General features: G+C 33.5%; 1 protein-coding gene across 1 annotated transcript; it reads left to right on the top strand.

Moving 5' to 3' along the window:
- Positions 1-19,304: 19,304 nt before the first annotated feature.
- Positions 19,305-20,702, top strand: LOC127702867 (uncharacterized). Its single transcript, XM_052207171.1, has 2 exons — positions 19,305-19,335; positions 20,017-20,702. Exons 1-2 carry the CDS (start codon positions 19,305-19,307, stop codon positions 20,691-20,693), a joined length of 708 nt encoding a protein of 235 aa, XP_052063131.1. The 3' UTR covers positions 20,694-20,702.
- The last annotated feature ends 1,353 nt before the right edge of the window (positions 20,703-22,055 follow it).

The following is a 22,055-nucleotide window of genomic DNA, read 5'->3' as shown; positions in this document are numbered from 1 at the left end:
AAGCTACTCTTACCCAAAACTTTAACCTGATATGGAAAGGACAAACTCACAGACCGGAAAGCTACCCTCACCCAAAACTTTAACCTGATATGGAAAGGACAAACTCACAGACCGGAAAGCTACCCTTACCCAAAACTTTAACCTGATATGGAAAGGACAATTTCACAGACCGGAAAGCTACCCTTACCCAAAACTTTAACCTGATATGGAATGGACAAACTCACAGACCGGAAAGCTACCCTTACTCAAAACTTTAACCTGATATTGAAAGGACAAACTCACAGACCGGAAAGCTACCCTTACCCAAAACTTTAACCTGATATGGCCGGAAAGCTACCCTTACCCAAAACTTTAACCTGCCCTTACCAAAAACTTTAACCTGATATGGAAAGGACAAACTCACAGACCGGAAATCTACCCTTACCCAAAATTTTAACCTGATACGGAAAGGACAAACTCACAGACCGGAAAGCTACCCTCACCCAAAACTTTAACCTGATATGGAAAGGACAAACTCACAGACCGGAAAGCTACCCTTACCCAAAACTTTAACCTGATATGGAAAGGACAATTTCACAGACCGGAAAGCTACCCTTACCCAAAACTTTAACCTGATACGGAAAGGACAAACTCACAGACCGGAAAGCTACCCTTACCCAAAACTTTAACTTGATATGGAATGGACAAACTCACAGACCGGAAAGCTACTCTTACCCAAAACTTTAACCTGATATGGAAAGGACAAACTCACAGACCGGAAAGCTACCCTCACCCAAAACTTTAACCTGATATGGAAAGGACAAACTCACAGACCGGAAAGCTACCCTTACCCAAAACTTTAATCTGATATGGAAAGGACAATTTCACAGACCGGAAAGCTACCCTTACCCAAAACTTTAACCTGATATGGAATGGACAAACTCACAGACCGGAAAGCTACCCTTACTCAAAACTTTAACCTGATATGGAAAGGACAAACTCACAGACCGGAAAGCTACCCTTACCCAAAACTTTAACCTGATATGGCCGGAAAGCTACCCTTACCCAAAACTTTAACCTGCCCTTACCAAAAACTTTAACCTGATATGGAAAGGACAAACTCACAGACCGGAAATCTACCCTTACCCAAAATTTTAACCTGATACGGAAAGGACAAACTCACAAACCGGAAAGCTACCCTTACCAAAAACTTTAACCTGATATGGAAAGGACAAACTCACAGACCGGAAAGCTACCCTTACCAAAAACTTTAACCTGATATGGAAAGAACAAACTCACAGACCGGAAAGCAATGTCCATCTACTATCGTGAGCATGCTTTAAAAACGAAAAACACAGAATATGATAAATGTTATTTCATACCAAATTTTCAAAGGCTGATTTTGTTTATCCTCTTCTTTTTAATAGTTTGCCAACGAACGTTTGTTCATTTCATCTGCAGTTGACTGCGCAAGGTCATCTTCGTTTACAGGTCTTATAACATTACAAACGCTTGCATTGTGACTGGTTCCCATTATACCAGTAACTTCGATTCTTCCATCACCTATTTAATTGTTGGCGTTTCATATATAGTACATGATAAAGGAAAATTTAGTTCAACTATTAATTTATCATATTTTTCGGTTAGTAAAGTTCCCCGTCTTGTGAAAATTCCGCTGAAGTACGGACATTATTGTCAATATTATATTCAGTCTTAACATATACAGCAATTTCACGCTTTAATGATCGCAATAATTGTCAATGAATAATTATCAAAATAAAATATATAATCGACTATGAAAATTCTTCAAATAAAACCTCTGAGCCATAGTATACTTGCATTTAACCGACATAATACACTCCTTGCAGGGGCGGATCCAGCCATTTATAAAGGGGGGGGGGGGGGAGGGGTTCCTAACCTAGGATAAAGGGGGGGTTCCAACTATATGTCCCCATTCAAATGCATTGATCGTCAAAAAAAAGGGGGGGTTCCAACCCCCGGACCCCCCCCCCCTGGATCCGCCACTGCCTTGATAAAATCAAATTTCAATTATTCATAGTAACAATCATAATGAAGCACTGTTTTCCATGCACAGAATTGCCAAAAGAATAGATAGATGGTGAATAAATTCGCGAGATACCAAATATGAGGGGATGGACAGCTTTTGAGGGAAGTGGGAGGTGGGGAACGGGAGTTGGGAGAAGGGGGGAGGTGGGAGACAAAAAATAGGTGGGAGAGAAAAAAGATTCTTAAAGTGGGAGGTGGGAGAAGGGTACCCCTGTCTACCCCCTCAAATATCAGAAGATATATAACCGCTCACCTTTTAGCTGTGCTAGTTTTAGGTTTGAGTGTTCGTGATGATGGTAGATCCAGAAAAGTGCTTAGAACACACCAAACATATTTATAGTGTTCTTTTCATTTTCTAGCGCTGGTGATAAGTTGCTGGTGGATTAAGTCCATATACATGTAGATCCTCGCGTATTCGTCCTTAGTTTTTTTTAAATTTTACCAAATTATAAAGAGCTTTTTACATTTTTTGCTCCTTTAGCACGGTTTGTATAGCTCTGGCTTACTGTTCCAGGGGTCCCGGATTCGACCCAAGGCTGTTTGAACGGTAATTTTTGGAGGAGAAATAAAATATAGTATCAACATATGATCACATCTACAGAAAGCTAACTAAAAAGTAGTTTTCTGTTGATTATGTTCGGTGGGTGAAGCGCAAACATGTGTTTCTATACCTTTTTGTTTGAGTAAAAACCATTGCAATAATTTCGCCAAGCCTGGAAGGTGTAATTTTTAGTCACATCGCCAATGACGTCACTGGGAATTCAATGGTTACTACCTATCAAGTAATTAGCAAATTCACGTTCCAAAGATGCTATTGACCATGAAGCTTCTTCCTGTCACAATACTGTTAACGCCTTTTCAGCTCTAGTTTCTTATCAAGTGACTTCCGTGTCAGTTTTGACGTCAATAATGGGTTCCCAAATCAGTCTATAGCGCATTTAATGCTTTAAAAGACGTAACCTTTCCCAAAGTAAAAACTGATTGATATGAGTCTAATTGACCTTAAAAGTGCATCATTATCCGGCCACACTGCAAACTTAAAAATCCCGAAATGTTCGTATCTCATTATTCATTTATTTTTATTACATTAAGAAGATACAAATCAAGGTAAAAAATAAAAACTTGGGGAATCGCATGAAGTTTAAAAGGAAAAAGACTATGCGTGTGTCTTGCTATGCATGTAGCACCCGCTATACGAATCCACGCTTAGAATGTGACAAACAGGAATAGGACATAATCATTAAATTACATTATTACTATTCTAATATTCTGAACGCGAAAACATGTCGCGAGTCGTGATGGTGAACGTATGTAGTGTCGAATTCAGTTGTTCTTATTCGTTAATCAGTTGGAGCATTTTTTGTGTCAAAGCTTACCAATGTTAATGACGAATATCGTATATTGTGAACGTATACGAGCTTAACGTAAAAGATATGTAAACGTGTTGGCGTTTGTCAAATTTATTATCTATTATTACACCCTTTTATGCCTCTTTCACTCTTTGTTAGATTTATTTTTATTTTTGTTTGAATTTTTTAATCGTTTGTGCTGTATGTCTGTCATGTATGTTTACACAGTTTTGGTCGTTGGATTCCAAATATTGTCGCATTAACCTATTATGTCTGTTTGGATTGCTAACCCAATTTTGTCAATATAACGGTACAATACACAACTGTCATACAAGTGGGAGGTTTAGCTAGCTATAAACCAGATTTAACCCACCATTTTCTTCGGGAAATGCCTGTACCAAGTCAGGAATATGGTAGTTGTTTTTCACTTATTCCGTTAATTGATAGCGTTTGATTCTGTCTTTTTTATGGACTTCCCCTTTTTTTAATTTGTCTCGAAGTTCGATATTTTAATTATACTTTTTTGCATACATATCGTGTTAAAATTATTAGAGAAAAATATTCTACCACGGATTTCCGTGCAATACGATATTTCTCCAATTTTGACACTTAAATTTTAATGTTTAAAACGGTCTACAAGACCCGCGATATAAATTTGAAATTTAACTGTCCATTTTGATTTTCATTATTCAATTCCCAAGCTAATGAAGGAATCCTAACCCGCTGCAAACACCCATATTTGTCTTCTTATATGTGTTTGACTAAAATGTTCTTCCTTTAAGTATTAAATTTCATTGTTATTTGATCGCGGTTTTTGTTTGAAGTTTCCTTTCTATCTGAAACTTTTGCTTTTGTTTGTTACTTTTTGTCCGATTTTCTTTTTGTCCAATACTTTTGCATTTTGACTATGTCCTTGTCAGTGCTGTGTCCAATATTTCTTCACTTGGTTCGACAGTTTTTTGTCGAATCAAGCTTCATGCACCCGGTGGAGCAGTCATCTCTCAGGTTTAGTTGTCGTGTATTGTAGGATATGCATGGTTCAATTTAAAATGCGAGGACCCTATGGAATTCTTTACAAAATTCTTATTGATTTAGTTCAACCAGAATGCACTTACAGAGAGAAAAGTCTATTACTATTTAAACTGAATCAAATTTGAACAATATCATAAGCAAATGTTTATTGATATGGAATAAATGGTTCACATTTTAAATGATTATTTGTTCCCTCTGCGGAAATATTAGTTTTAATAATTATTGTTTTATCGGAGTTGATAACATAAAGGTATAATAATGTAACACCCGATCCAAGAAGTTTATGGAATGTTTTAATTCTATGTTCACGGTATGATATACATAAAACTAATTATATTTGGAAGTCTTTTTTCGTCGAACACGGAAAGCAAAGGTATGTTGATATATTTTTTAATGTCTCAAAACATTTTGGTAAAAGGTTATGTACTATGCACAAAATATGGTCTGTTATGAAAAAATGTACTAATTGTTTGTGTTTTGTATTATATGAGCTAACTCTTGTATATTTCGTTGAATGCGATGTTTGGGAGGGGGCATTTGAAAATGTTTCTACAAATGTCAATTCCAAAGAAATAATATAGTTGTCCTACATTTTTTTGATTTGAGGGTAACACGAATTCAAAGTTTTAAATACGTAATTCTTTCAGTTTAAATCTGTTTACAACCATTTGGAATAATATTGCAGGGAAAGGGGTAAAAATGGAGGATAATAATATTTTGTCACCTACATATTATTCAAAGTATTTAAACTATATATTATTTTCATCTAAAACTCATATAAAAAGTCTCAATCTCCAAACACATACTTGTAAATTCTAGATTCTTTTTTTTTTCATTCTTTAGCAAGAATTCTGTTTGGTTTAAGTTTTTTGGGTGAATATTTCCTAAGTAATGATATGAAATATCATGCAGCAAAAAAACACACCTATCTTAACTCTTAACACATGACGTAGGCAGGAAAACCCACCTGTCTTAACTCTTAACAGATGACATAGGCAAGAAGACACACCTATCTTAACTATTAACACATGATATAGACAAGAATATACACCTATCTTAACTTTAACACATGACATAGGCAAGAAAACACACGTATCTTAACTCTTAACACAAGACATAGGCAAGCAACACACCTATCTGAACTCTTAACACATGACATAGGCAAGAAAACACACCTATCTTAACTCTCAACACATGACATAGGCAAGCAACACATCTATCTGAACTCTTAACACATGACATAGGCAAGAAAACACACCTATCTTAACTCTTGACACATGACATAAGCAAGAAAACACACCTATCTTGACTCTTAACACATGACATAGGCAGGAAAACACACCTATCTTAACACTTAACACATGACACGGGCAAGAAAACACATATGTCTTAACTCTTTACACATGACACAGGCAAGAAAACACACCTATCTTAACTCTTAACACATGACATAGGCAAGAAAACACATCTATCTTAACTCTTTACACATGACATAGGCAAGAAAACACACCTATCTTAACTTTTAACACATAACATAGGCAAATCTCTATGTTCTTACTGTGCTATTATCTGGATAGTGCACAATTAAAGTGGGCATTAACTACCTCAGATATACTGCACAGTTCGAATGTACTTTTACCTTTAGGGGCGGATCCAGGATTTTTCAAAGAATTGGAGCTTAAATTCCATAAAAAAACTTTGACGGTTTTAGGATTAAACATTACATATTTTCCAATCAAAAGGGGGAGGGGGAGGGGGCGTACGCCCTCTTCGACCCTTTTGAATCCGCCATTGACCTGGCAATTACTGCATAGTTGATCAATTAGCAACTTTTTTTTAACTTTGTCCTTTCAAATTATGAAATAGATAGTGCTTCTATTTCATTAGAACACTTTATGATATTATTTGTACAATTTAAATCTTATTTTAGTGTTTCAAAGTCAAAGATGATATTTTTAAATATTAATTCCTTTTAAATGACTATTTTGGGATCGAATTCAAGTATGTGCCAAAACAGAAAAAAATATATTAGTAAGTTGGAGATCAATCAGTCTTCGTTCAGATGGGATATGTCTTCAGAATGAACAAAGATGAAAAATTATGGGGGAGGGGGGAGTTAAAGATCGAAAACTGAAACTTTTTTGTTTTGTTTACTTTGCATGATAAATTTAAGTACATCTCTCGTTAATAAGCTTCCTCTGAGCATATTCTTGAGGGAAAGAAATGCAATGAATATATACTCAATGTCTCTTTCATTTATGATTTGTCATCCTCCGTTTTAAAAGTACTTCAAACGGTACTAAAACTGTAGGAGATGTGGGTTATACGCCAATAAGACAGCAATCAAACGACAAAACCCACCTAATAGATATAAGAAGATGTGGTATGAGTGCCAATGAGACAACTCTCCATCTAAGTCACAATTTGTAAAAGTAAACCATTATAGGTCAAAGTACGGCCTTCAACACGGAGCCTTGGCTCACACCGAACAGGAAGCTATAAAGGGCCCCAAAATGACTAGTGTTAAACCATTCAAACAGGAAAACCGACGGTCTAATCTATATAAAAAACGAGAAACGAGAAACACTTATGAACCACATCAACAAACGACAACCACTGAACATCAGGTTCCTGACTAGTACATCTAGGTGTCAACATATAGTGTTCAACAATAGACAGTACCTGTGTCTAAACAATATGTCAAGTTCTAAATCGTTTATGTCGGTATTGTTATTATTCTTGCCGTCTTAAAAAGAAAACTTATTTGATTTGGGTTGATCTTAACGAATTTATACACTGAAACCTGTCTAATTTGGTATGGATCATTTTATCTGCACGGTCGAGATAATCCAGTAACCCGAACTCCTACGTCGTTCTGGTCAAGTAGGGTCACCCGAGTCGTGCAGATTAAATGACATATACCGACTTGCTTGGTCAATAACTATAACTACTCCAACTGAAGAAATTAAGTACCTGTCTTTGTAAGAATCATGCAGGTTCCTGTTGATGGGCGATTCATGACCCCTCTTCAAATGTCTTTTTTTTTTTTATGAAGAAGGTATGGTATGAAAATAAGTTTCTTATATTAATTTTTTTCTTTTGAACCTTGGTTGCCATGGAAACCATCCTTACAAAATTTTGCCAAAATACGTACAAAAGTAGCCTTTGAAAATTGAAATATAAGGTATTTTAAAGAACCATTGAAATAAAGTTAATCAATACAAACAATAAGTATATTTACAGTATTGACAAACAAAACCCCAAACTATACAAAAAACGTTAATATTTTGAATTTACTACATAGTTTGTTTCCATAGCAACCATTTAAAAATGTGTAAAAATTCGAAAATGAAAAATTTCAAAAAACTCCTAAATTTTAAATCTGTTTATCTCCCAAGACCAACAATACAATTACATGTCAGTGATAAATTTTGAAAGACAACATTCTATATATTCATAAAATAAAAAGAAAGTATAATTTTAGTCAAAAATTGTCAATTTTCACCAAACTTCAGATTACCAAACAGATGAATAATTAAACATCTTGAACTTGAAAAGCTAAAATATTCCATTTGTATGTGCAATTCTGACACACATTTGTTAATTTTAAACTAGAATATATGATTAATGAAGATATACTTGTACAAAACGAAAACTCATCACTCTGGGTATGGTGCACCCCCCTTTTTTTAAATTATAAAATTTGTTGAAAAAAATGTGGAATCTTATTGTGTTTACTTGTGAACTAAGCATTTTAAGAATTTAAGCATAACATTACTTCTATAGTTATATGTAAGATTTCTCAGAAGTTTAAAAAAATGGTAATACACATAACCCGTTGTCGTGCCTGGGATTGATGCTGTTAGTGAAAAAGGATAATATTGAACTCCAAAAACATTTAAGTCTGTGTATAAAAATAAAAGGATGTGTTGTAATTGCCAATGAGACAACTCTCCGCAAGAGACCAAATGACATAGAAATGAACAACCACAGGTCATCGTACAGCCTTCAACAATGAGCATAACTTGATTGTCTGTAAAACAAATCTTGATGAACAATTTAAAAAAAAATTGCCCTAGACTAAGATCTGCTAAACAAGAATGCACACCCTGAAATGTCTGGTTGGTTTTATTTATCAATGAATTACTTTTGAAACTCTGTTATATAAAGATTTTAATACAAGTATCATATTAACTTAACATTATCAGTGTTCTAAGAAAATGAGGTCAGGGTAAGATGAAATATGTCAGACAGACGAAAGAGAGAGAACGGAAACGAAAAATTCAGCAATTTTTCCATATTTAAAGGGGCATAACTCATTAACAGTACAAGTGGCACCAATAACATTCAAACTTGATCTGTATATTGTGGTAATAAGCATTGTGTATAAGTTTCAAAACATTTGGTTGTGGCTAACTTAAGTTAGAGAACGGAAACAAAAAAGTCAGCAATTTTTCCATTTGTAAAGGTGTATAACTCTAGAACGGACGTACTTACGAACAAGGATACAACTTAATGCCTCCTTCGCTACGGTGGGGGCATACAAATTCTACGTGTTCTATCTGAGGAAATATATACCAACGATCTATCTTAAACTGTGCAAGACTTTGTCAATGTTTGTATGGTATATGATGGAAAAGGACAGCTTGTCTATCAATTTTTTTTTTAAATAACCTAACTGAATTATTATTTGTATAAGGCAGAGTTATCGCATCTTTATCATGTTTATAGTTCTCAAAACATATTCTCCTTGTGGGCCTTGAGGAAAATTTGCTGGTCCTAACTAGTATATACTGTTTAGATTCTCAAAACCTTAGGACCACCATGTGCAAAGATCATTCATGGAATTTTGCTCAATTTTATCAATTGTTATATTTACACATTTGTATGCCCCTGCCGTGGCGGAGGGGGCATTAAGGTTTACCATTGTACGTCCCAAAGTTGGTTTTTTGTTCTCTAGCTTTAGTTTACCTCAACCAAATGTTATGAAACTTAATCACATTGCTTATTACCACAAAACACAGACCAAGTTTGAATTTTGGTGGTGTCACTTTAACCGTTCTAGAGTTATGCCCTTTTACAAATAGAAGTATTGCTGTAACTTTAGTTTGTCTTTACCAAATGTTATTTAAATTATACACAATGCTTAAAACCACCAAATACAGATCAAGTTTGAATTTTGGTGTTGTCACTTTTACTGTTCTAGAGCCATGCCTCTTTACAAAGGGAAAAAGTTGCTGAATTTTTTTTTTTTCGTTTCTTTTTTCTTTCTTTAGTTTGCCTCAACCAAATGTTATGAAACTTTTACACAATACTTATGACCACAAAACTTACATAAAGTACACATTTGGTTAGTGTCACTTTTATCGTTCTTCAGTTATGTCCGTTTATAACTTTTATGATATGCAAGCGGGAGCATCATCTGTGTCCAATGGACACATTCCGCATTTATTTCAAGCTCTTTTGCATAAGTTAGATTCATTGTATATTAGAATAGAAAGAACGGTTCTGTAGTTCTTCTTCAATTTCAATTTTGACACAGTTAAATCGACATAGTGACAAATAAGTGTTTGCATAAAGGTTTCGATACATGTCGAATTACATGGGAGGTAAATAGATAAAGCCATTATGTGTACATAATATGACTCTGCGCAATAGTATACTAGTCAACAAAAGAAACGATACAAGGCAATGTATTAAATTTTCCATATATAATGAAATTGGAACACTGTACCAAACTTAATAACTGTCCCATTGGTCTAATTTTACAGAGTGTTATTTTCTTATCAAAACCACTGATTTAAGACAAAAGACAGATTTTTTGTTTTTTTATTTTTGTTATTTTAAAAATAGTCTTTTTTGCCAAAAAAATAATAATCAATATTAGAACTTAAAATTTTGAACTTAAACATGGTCTGCTTAAAATTTTGATTGCCGTCTGTCCTTGTGTCCATCTGGCTGTCCGTGTGTCTGTCTGTCTGTCTGTCTTGTCTGTCTGTCCGGTCCTTGTAGAATAAAGGTTGTGTTTTATTTTCTATTTTGTCAAAAAACATGGCCGCCATGGCTAAAAATAGAACATAGGGGTAAAATGCAGTTTTTGGCTTATATCTCAAACACTAAAGCATTTAGAGCAAATCTGATGTAGGTAAACATGTTCATTAGGTCAAGTTCTATCAGCCCTGAAATTTTCAGATGAATCTAACAACCAATTGTTGGGTTGCTGCCACTAAATTGGTAATTATAAGGAAATTTTTGCAGTTTTTTGGTTATTATCTTGAATATTATTAATGGCAAAGATAAACTGTAAACAGCAAAAAAGTTCAGCAAAGTAAGATCTTCAAATAAGTTTAAAGACCAAAATTGTCAATTTATTAAGTTATTGCCCTTTAAAGAATTTTTCACAATTTGTTCATCTAGTTTGCTTACTTTAAAAAATCTTCTCCTGAAACTGCTGAATCATTTTCAGCCAAACTTGGGAGTATTTATAAATTTTGTATTTTATTTCCTTGTAATTCAAGAAACATAGCCACTATGGCTAAAATGGAACATAGGGGTAAAATGCATTTTTTTGCTTTTGAAGAAAATATGACAGATACAAAGAACATTTAAATGGCATTTTTAAGCCACTCATTGATATATATTGAAAAGCATAAATAATCATTGATGAAAGATTTAACCAAAAAATTACAGGTGATCGGTTCAGGCTCTTGAGAGCCTCTTGTTTAGAGTTAAAATTTAAAGACAGTCTGAGACTAAGTTTTTTTGACATAGACTGAAATAAAACTTGGACAGAGGCTAATTTTCAAGACCATGAAATAGCATCTAAAAATTTCAATTTGCACAAAACAAGTGTATTTCATGTATTTAGGGACGCAGCAATCCTTCATTCAGTCATCAGCCTTTCAGCTGTTTTCTGTTGTTTGGTTGGATTGTTGTCTCTTTGACACATTCCCCATTTCTGAAAAAAATCTAATATCTAAAAATGGGGAAGGAGGTACTATCATTGCCCTAACCCTTTGAAGAAATTTCATGCTTCAATGCTCAAAATGTTCAGAATTTAATACCATCTTTCTTTTAATTTTTGATAAATTTTATAATTTTGAAAAAAAAATGATTTTTTTTTCAAAAAGAAAGGGGGAGGGGGCACCATGCTCAGAGAGAAAAGTTTCATTCTCTACCAACATATCTCTATCAATAATATATTCTCATTTATAATTACTAAATTTGTGTCAGAAATGCACATATAAATGGAATGATTTAGCTTTTTAAGTTCAAAATGTTTGATTATTCATCTGTTTGGCAATCTGTTGGTGAAAATTGACAATTTTTGACTAAAATTATTTTTTTAAAGAAAAAAAAACACACGACTTTCTTTTTATTTTATGAATATATAGAATGTTGTATTTCAAAATTTGTCAATGAAATGTCATGGTATTGTTGGTCTTGGGAGATAAACAAATTTAAAATTTAGGAGTTTTTGAAATTTTTCATTTTCGAATTTTAACACATTTTTAAATGGTTGCTATGGAAACAAACTATTTGGTAAATTCAAAATTTTAACGTTTTTGAATAGTTTGGGGTTTTGTTTATTAACAATGTAAAAACCCTAATTGTTTTTATTGATTAACTTAATTTCCATGGGACTTTAAATTCCCTTATTTTAAATTTTCAAAAGGGTCTTTTTTCACATATTCAGGCAACATGTTGTTTTGATGGTTACCATGGCAACGGGCAATATACAGGGAAAATAAAGACAGAATTTTACTTATCTACCAAAGTTCTTTTGATATAGGGCCAAACAAATTACTTCTGTGACAGGTCATGAATCACCCTCTGCAAGATTTTTACAGACAGGTACTTAAATACCTGAGCTATCTTGATTACTCATTCCACCAAAATTAATCCTTTTACTTTTTGTTTTTTTACAATTAGATTAATGATTATCCAATAATGTATGCTGAATTATGATTACTTGAATACCCGTATCTTCTTCTCAATTCATTGCTGGTATATTTTTTTTCTACTGCATTGTAAATTATTCTTGTTTATATACTTTTTTATATAATATGTTTCATTTAGTGATTGGAGAGGATTGACATTCTGTTTGACAATTCTCATGGATAATTACTTATAAATTAAGAATGAAAATCATTGTGCGTAGTTGAAAACAACTCCATAAATCAGTCGAACGGATATTTTTTCTTCTACAGTAGTCATAGAAAAAGATGCCCGACGATCAATAAATACGCCTTTTTTTTGGATATACTCAATTATACTGTATTGTTTGTATACCACACGTGTAATTTGTCTTAGTGATAGTTGATATTCAAATAGTTCAAAGACTTTAGAGATAAAAAAAAATGCCTTTGGGCAATCAAATACCGTGTGACGAAAATGGAAACTACCATGGGTAAATGAAAATCGCCAAAAAGACTAACAACAATCAATAAAACACTACACAGAAAAGAAACAAATGTAAAACTTAAAATTTTATAACGAGAGGTAAATAAGTCATTTTTCATGTTCATAGCGGGAAAGACATATACGTGTGACATTAACTTTCTTTTCAGGAATAAGCAATTTCATTACTACTTGTATAACACCGCTCGAGTTTATTTATCAATTTAAGTTATACGTGTAGTAGTAAAGTTTAGCCGGTTATGACCAGGACTACATTGATCGTTTAAAGATTGAAATAGAATAGAGATGGGAGATAGGTTGTTCTATGGACGCATTGCCATCGGCAAGAGGTCATGTTTTTAGATAATACCCTGTTCGATACATGCTTCAATGTTGGTTGTCGAAAGTGAACAGCATAGACACATTGCGATGGATAGAGAACCCTTTTGTCGATACTTAAGTTATACCATGGTCTCATTTTTTAAAATTCAAATCTTTTAAGTTTCCCCTGCTTCCTCTCTGTCGACGAAGCAGGGGAAAAAAATTTGACTTTATTTCATTAAAAAAATGTATGTCATATCCCAGATTGTTTAAAACATAAATTGATAAGTAAACGAAAATATGAGATAAACATGAGATACAGCATTCAAACAACAAAAAAGAAACAGAAAAGACATTGATTGCATGGATTTTAAAATTTGTTATTTGTTTAATTTTTGCCATAAAAAGGTAGCAGTATTTCCTTTATTTTCTGTTGAAAAGGTATAAAAGTTTTTTTCAATCTTTAATTCCTACACTGTTGAGTCTTAAGAACTTCAAATGCAAGTTCATTACAGACAAAAAACTTACCTTAAAGAGGGAGGAAGGTATTTTTCATCAAATTTTGTCTTTTTTCACGTTTCAGCTCTTTAAAACTTTCATGTTTGAATTTATATCAAGAATGTGTTTATGTTTTGTTGGTCTTTACAAGCTTTAAGATTGGATTTGAATGGGGAAAAAACACGTTAAAACCGTTACAAGTTAGGGTTTGTGTATTTGTCAATTTTATATCGACCTTTAGATGGCTTTTGCATTTTTGTTGGGTTGCTGTCTATTGGCCACCCATTTCTTTTATTCATATTCCTAAGTCAACATCAGTTAAAGTTTTAATTTTGAGGACAACGAAAAGAGATGTGAGCGAGAACAATGTGGTTCCCAGCTTTTTTTAAAAACTTTTTATAGATATTGAATACACAAATGTACTACTCAGCGATAAAATTCATATATTCTTTTCTTTGTAAGATCAAACTTATGATGAAGTCCAGACGAAGGTAAATATATGTTCCTTCTGAATAAAAGACATTAGTATTGTAGAGAAAAAAGAATATTTGGTTAATATATTGATATGTTGATCTTTCTTATATTCATAATGGTTTCCACTGGTGCTAATTTTTGAAGGTGTTCTTTATCCAATATTAATTTAATTTTCTTTTATTCTAATGTAAATACTAGTAACCGAATCAGGAAGTAAAAATTCCTCTGAACAATATATCACTGTGCTGTTATTATTTCAGGCTTAAGCAATCATTTAAGCTGTATAATATTTTTTTTTACATGATTTCATGTCCATGAATATGGTAGTGAAATAATTCCTGAAGCAAGTTCAAAATTTGGACAAGTGGTTGTCCTTTTAGAACAAGTAATATATGATATGTTAAACTTTGTACTTTGCTAATTTTAAGCTTTTGTTAATTATCTGAAAATCTAAGATTGCTGTCACTGTGGAACAGAGTTTAATATAGGACTCTATGAGGGAAGCACAGAAATAGATCAGAAATCATCTGGTGTTGCAGTCAATGCATAAACTCAGCGGAGAAAACACCGTCAAACATACCATCAAACAATTACTTTCCACCTTGATCTGTGTCCACACTTTTTTAAGCTATAAATATAAATTCCAACAAAAGTGAAATACAAAAATAATGAAGAATTCAACTTTTTAATGTATCATCTAATCTCTCTGTCCAAACTTTTAGTACAGAGTGTACCTGAGTACAATATGTTATTAATTCCACCGATGAATTGGTACCGATGCTAGTGAACCATTAATTGCCGTAAATATCACCCACAGTGGTCAATTTTTTATCAATATCTCAAAAAAATTGAACTTTCTTCTCTATATTGGAGAACAAAAATACACAAGAGTAGCTCTTTCTCTTTCGTATACAGAAAGAAAACTACACAAGAATATATAGAAAGAAAACTAAAAAGAGAAATTTTTGAAATATTCCACTAGCCCCTTTTCAAAGATTGTTACTATTATTTTTACAACACATAAAGAAAATCTTCAAAATATTTCAAAAAGGTGTATTTTTGCAGTGGTGTTAATCATGTATTGAGTCCTAAATTTTAAACGAAACATATATATTTGGTTTTAATTTGAATTATTCAATGAAAATAACACGTTATTAATTTCGTTCTTTCACTTTATTTGTGTTTACCTTCATCAGGAAAGCCCAAACCTTAATATTTGAAAGCCAGTGATATATAAATACGTAGACATGTTAGAAGCTTTATGACCAAAAGGGACCTATAAAGAACAGCCAATTTATCTAAGGTCAAATTTGCCTAAAAGTGATTTTCACCAACAGCAAAATGAATGGCTATTCTTTTTGTTATCTATTTGTATTATATCAGTATTCTCTATACTACAGACGACAGACACACAAATGACACCCTTTTCTGCCACTGACAGCACACCAACAACACCTTTTTGTACGCATGGCAGAAAAATAAAACTCAAACGTAAATTAAAATTTGCCGACAGCCCGTCGTACGTGATGGACGCCAGATATAATTGTATATAATATAATATAATATATAATCGTGACATATCATCAAATAAAACATATAAATCAGTACTCAATTGGCATTTTCATTCACCAATCATATCATTATGTACAAAACACAGCAAAATATTGGAAGCTGTACGTTTAATAAATTACCCCTCATTCATAGCCAATGCCGACCAGGAAAACCGTATTACGGAAACCTGTATCCGAATCAATGCTCGAGCCTATCTCAGGATAATGACGTCGGACCTCGTCGGTTCAAACAGTTTACGAAAAACAAAAATAGTTGTCTAACAATAGATATATAAACATCATTTAAAATAATGGAGTTTACTCGGTCAATACGACGGCTAGAAAGTAAATCGAAGCTACCACACAAAAAACACCTTATATATGACCACAACTCAGCCCCCTGATTGGATAGATTTACATCGGCCTACCGAAAATTAACGATTCCATACCGAGAATACAACATTTTCCCGCTATACTGATCGAAACGCGGGAAAATATTAGTATTCCCATGCGGTCAGTATTTCAGTAGGTACTAATTGTGCACGCCTGCTAGGTGTGATTACTCAAAAAAAAAAAGAACAAAAAAGGAAGAACAAAAATCACTTCAGGTTTCGTGTGCAAATAATACATAAATAAAATAAAATATTACACTTGCCGTGTTGTATAAAAAAGACCCTACATTTCAAAGCAAGAAATGTATTTTATTTGAAAAGGATTATATGTCAGGAATAAAAAGACATCACTATTTTTATTATTCATAACCATTTGTTTTATAAACAATTTATGACACTTGAGTTCAACCGATTACTTCTGTCTCAAACTCAAACAGAAGAAACAAACCCGACGAAACCCAACAATGTTGGAACATGTCCGTCGTCGGATGATTTCAACTTCCCACTTGGAACTCTAGATCTTGTTTTAATAGTTCCCTTGTATGCAGTAACTCTCTATCAAGGAAATCATGATAGGAAATGCAAGCTCTGGAATATTTTATCAACTGTGAGATGTATAACGTAACAGTACCCAAATTGCACCATTTAACAAAAATATCAGCGGAAATCTTACAAGTGTTCTTAGAGACTAAACAATTTACATTTTTATGATTTGAAAATATGCACGTCTTTTAACATAGCTAAATATAGTTAGATATTAACACAACGTTCACAGTATCTATCAACAGAGTAGTATTCACTGGAAAAAGTAAAATCTACGGGAACGTCACATTCCGGGAAACGTCGCCATTCGAAGTCCACAATAAATCAACTTTTAAAAATGTGCAATTACAACATGTTATAATTTTAATTTTTTTTTTTAATTAATAGTAAGCATGGACTATTGTCAAATTGTTCTAAATATTTGGATAAATAAAACAAAGCATCAGTTATTCGATTTTTACGGATGTAAAATGCATGGATGCAATTTGGGCGCCTCTCATTGAAGAATCATGGATCGTTTGGAGGTCGTTTCAAACCCATTTTTCTATTATTCAATAAGAATTCAAAATTAAATTGGTGGAACTATAGAGTAAATAAGGATACATCTACAAAATAAATACAGAATGGAAATTTTTGTCTGCATCATGATAAAACGTAGATGAAAATAAAGAGCTGCGCCATGAGCGCTTGATACGCCCGTCGCTTTTTCAAAGAATAAAGTTCCATAACTCCTCAATCTCATTTGAAATTTATAAAGAAAAACCAAGGGGGAGTTATTTTAATAGCTATAAACCAGTCACCAAAGTTTCATGAAACCTGCTCATAGAACTTTTGAGTTATTGTCCGAAACGGGAAATCCCCTTTTTTAATGAATAAAACCCCATAACTCAGAACCTTAAAATCTAAACTTTATAAAAATCGAAAAGAGCTCACGTCAATAGATATAAACAATTCACCAAAGTTTCATGAAAACTGCTCTAAGCATTTTTGAGTTATTGTCCGAAAACGGGAAATACCCACTTTTTTAATGAATAAAACCCCATAACTCGGAAACGTAACCTCCAAAATTTATAAAAATCAAAAGGGAACTCACCTCAATAGATGTTAATAATTCACCAGAGTTTCAAGCAAATTGGTTAAAGCGTTTTTGAGTTATTGTCCGACATGTTGACGACGGACGGACAGATGGACGGACAACGGTATACCATAATACGTCCCGCAAACGGGCCTATATAAACTGTCAAAATATGTGCAATTGGAGTACTCTTACGTTACTCTATATGCAGGCGCAGCTGGGATGTTTCTAGATACATTGTTTTGTACATAGAAATGAAAATTAACACCTGGGAAGCTGAACTCATCCCTTTTGTCGTAAACTTTTGTTCTCAACCGAAAGCACCAGACTTAAAATTATTATATTGTTAGTTATCTACTATTTATGAGAGGCTTGGTTAAACTCTTTATTTTAATAAAACTTTGCGACTAATACAAGTAATAGATCAATTTCTAATTTTTTTCAGAATTAGAATGCAAAATAACAGCTTTAGGGACAGAATACAAAGGCCACATAAACGTCACAATATCAGGCATTCAATGTAAAAAATGGAACTCTGATTATCCTCATGGCAGTTTCTTCAAAGAAGTGGTTGGTGACCAGGAAAATTATTGTCGCAACCCCGACAATGAAGCAGGAGGTCCTTGGTGTTATACAATGGACCCGGGAATAAGATGGGAATTTTGCGATGTACAATACTGTGGTAGGTATATAGTCAGGTTATCTATATTCATAATCATCCCATGCACTGAAGTAGAGTTGATATTGCTTAACCCAACTGTAGTTTTGTTCAATTAGATAATCATTCTATTTAAATAGCCGTGTTAAATAATTAATGAATTTCAGTTGTATGTTTTGACACGGAAGTTCATTTAAGTTGTTTTTACAAGGGAATTGCTTGAGACATATTTTCTGTCAATTTCAGAGAGAGTTCGGTCTCGACAGGTCTTTTGTTTTCAGAGGGTCGGTTAAGACATCATTTCTTTTTTAATGAGGGTTCGGTTACGATCGGTTCTATGTTATGCAGAAGATTTGGTTAAAACAGGTTTTCCGTTTTTCAGAGAGACAATTCTGTTAGGACAAGTTTTACCTTCGTTACAACGATCCATAGTTATGTACATCCAAAACTTGAAAATGATGACCATAGGAAGATATAACATTTTTAAACGAGGGCTGTCTTAATTGAACAATTTACGATGAAAAAATACAATATATTCTAAAACTTCAAATGTTTTGTTTGACTTGAAAATATTAAGAGTGATGCTTCTAAATGAATTCATGAGTTCGAATATCAGAAAAATGTGAAATAAGGAATTGGGGTGGGGGTAAAGAATATCCCATATTAAATTCTTATCTAAGGGATTGTGCATCATTTTTATCGGATCCCTTTCAATATTTTTGATCAACAGAAACTCGGATGAGTTCGATAGTAAGAATCACTCGGATGATTTCGATAGTAAGAATCACTCGGATGAGTTCGATAGTAAGAATCACTCGGATGAGTTCGACAGTAAGAATCACTCGGATGAGTTCGATAGAAAGAATCATGTGAATTGGAGGACCATTTTAAGTAAGGATGTTCGCTACTCTGCTTCAAAATAACAAACTTTTTAAAAGACTGCTATAAATTGATAGCATACATATAATGGAACTAAGAAATCTGAAAAAAATGAAAGGTTCGTGTCCTTTTATTTTGAGATATAAGGCATTGGAAATTTGGCGGAAAATGTTTCTCTCTAGAGATTTCATACACTCAACATTGGCATCTTTTTTCTTTCATAATCTATGAAAAAGTAACAAGGTTTCGTTAAGATTTCAAAAATGGATTTTTAAACCATAAAGAATAAAATTGAGAAAGAAAACTAGAGGTTAGAGCAAAATTTAAAAATTGCACCACATGGATAAAACCAGAGGATTCCGAAAAACTGACAAACAGTCAAAAAACAAGAGAAGCGAACATTATGTATAGACCTTATCGCTATTTGGAAATCTGCTTGACCCGAGATTCTGTGCCTCATGAAATATTGCCGTCACACAACAATCACTTTTCCATTGTGGCGTCAGATAGTTTCTATTATGAAGTCAAAATTTCACGAAGTTGATGTCCAGTAACGGCGGACAAATAGCGATAAGGTGTAGTGTGACTGAAGTAGCTGCTTATATCACATGCCATACAATACACTCTAGAGTCGTCTTGAAGTAGATGGCAAGATGTTACGATTACTGATTATTTTAATATGTTTATATTGGCAAATCAGGTTTCCCCTTCAGATTGAAAGCTAACAAACACAGACATTTTTGTTTAGTGATAATCTCTTTAATCAATCATCTTAATTTTGTATTGTTGTCGTTTGCAGTGTTTACAACATCAACAACATTTACAACCGCTGAAACTAACGAAAAAACCTCGACAACTGATCGGCAAACAACAACTGTTGAAACTACGTCAACCGATCTGCAAACAACAACTGACAAAACCTTGACAACTGATCTGCAAACAACGACTGACAAAACTTCGTCAACTGATCTGCAAACAACAACTGACAAAACCTTGACAACTGATCTGCAAACAACAACTGACAAAACTTCGTCAACTGATCTGCAAACAACAACTGACAAAACCTTGACAACTGATTTGCAAACAACAAGTGACAAAACCTTGACAACTGATCTGCAAACAGCAACTGACATCATTTCTATAACTGAACAGAAAACAACTGTTGCTATTAAACCACATCAGTGTTTTTGTCCATGTGTTAGCAAGAATTTGTCCGAGGAAGAATTGTATGCTATGATCAAAGAACTAGAGAAAAAACTTACGGTTGACAAGAAAACTACGTCAGCATATATTCGACGTCTCACAAGTGCGCGCGATGACCGGAAATCGTCGGTTGCTATTGGTGCTGTTGGTATAGTTGTTGTATGTATACCTGTGGTTCTCATGACACTAAACGATTTTATTGGATTTTTTTTTACGAAAAAAAAGATGAAAAAAGAGTATTCTGATATAGATGATACATTTATTAGACATTAGAATAATGTTTTTTTTACACTATATTGCAAAATATATTCTTTTATAAAGGTGCGTTCACACGGTACGATTTTCATTCGATTTTTACCTATGCAACTGCTTTCGACTAAAATCGTACCGTGTGAACCCTAAAATCGGAAGTCGAATGTCAAGTCGAAACGTCGTTTTGAAATCGAAAGGTACGCTATTTTCATTCGACTTTTTTACTAGAATCGGATCGTGTGAACACCAAATAGACTAAATAAAAAGAGTCAATTCACTAACCCATAATTTTGGCCCGTGATGATCCTTGATGAAAACGTATGTTCAATGCCCGATTTTCACCAACTGCGTCATTAGTGATGCATTTGTGACGTCATAGATGTTGGCGACTTTCATGAAAACCTGATTTTCAGCATGACTTGACGTGAAGTTTTTTTTGTAAAATTAACAGCAGAGTCACCCCTTGCTCACAAATATTATTCCTAAATTATTCTTTATATACCATATTCTGTACTTTTCAACCAAAATTTTAATGGGCGAGGGCTGGCGCCACATATGAAATCATGAATTAAGGTGATAAAGGTGGCAATTTCAGATAAAAATTAACTAAAATGAAATCTTTTCCAAAAAATCCATTTGTTTCTGTCATTTTTTGGTCAACGTTGACATCGTTCACATAAACGATGTACGCGTAAAATAGTCGCGTAGTCGTTGATCGTTTATCGTCGAGACGTTTAAACGATACATTTGTTTCTGCATCTGTCGTTTAAGTAATTACGAGCACGTGTTAATTGTTTTCGCAAAGTCTTGGTCATTCATTTCCCGCACTTTTATAATTACCTGTTTGTTTTATACAGTCTTTTACCATATTCAAAGGGTAAGCAAATTACTGCGGACTAAATCACAAAAATTTGCGAAAAAAATCACTGTTATTATTTGACAATTCTTCAAGCAGAGTTTGTCAAACACCCTGATCTGCTATTCTTGCCAGCTATGGTTTTGTCCAATTCCGCTTGACATTTTCGTTCGTCTTTTAGCGGCAATAGCAGCAATAATGTTTTTCAATGCTCTCTTCCTGCTACTTTTCATGTCGTAACTTTTCCGTTTTTGAAAATGATGAAAGATGACGTGGTCAGATAAATGACGTAATGGTCATCAATTCATGGCGTCATTATTATTATGTCATAAGTTATGTGATTAGACAATTTTATGGTACTGTCATACAAGTGAGAGGTTTAGCTAGCTTTAAAACCGGGTTTAATCCACCATTTTCTACATAAGAAAATGCCTGTTCCAAGTCGGGAATATGACAGTTGTTTTCGTTTGATGTGTTTAAGCTTTTGATTTTGCCAATTGTTAAAGGGACTTTCCGTTTTGAATTTT

Source organism: Mytilus californianus, unplaced genomic scaffold (assembly GCF_021869535.1).
Source record: "Mytilus californianus isolate M0D057914Y unplaced genomic scaffold, xbMytCali1.0.p SCAF_5, whole genome shotgun sequence".
In the NCBI taxonomy this organism is placed as follows: Eukaryota; Metazoa; Mollusca; class Bivalvia; order Mytilida; family Mytilidae; genus Mytilus; species Mytilus californianus.
Note: the sequence above shows the minus strand (reverse complement) of the source record. Positions and strands in the feature narration are given on the sequence as shown.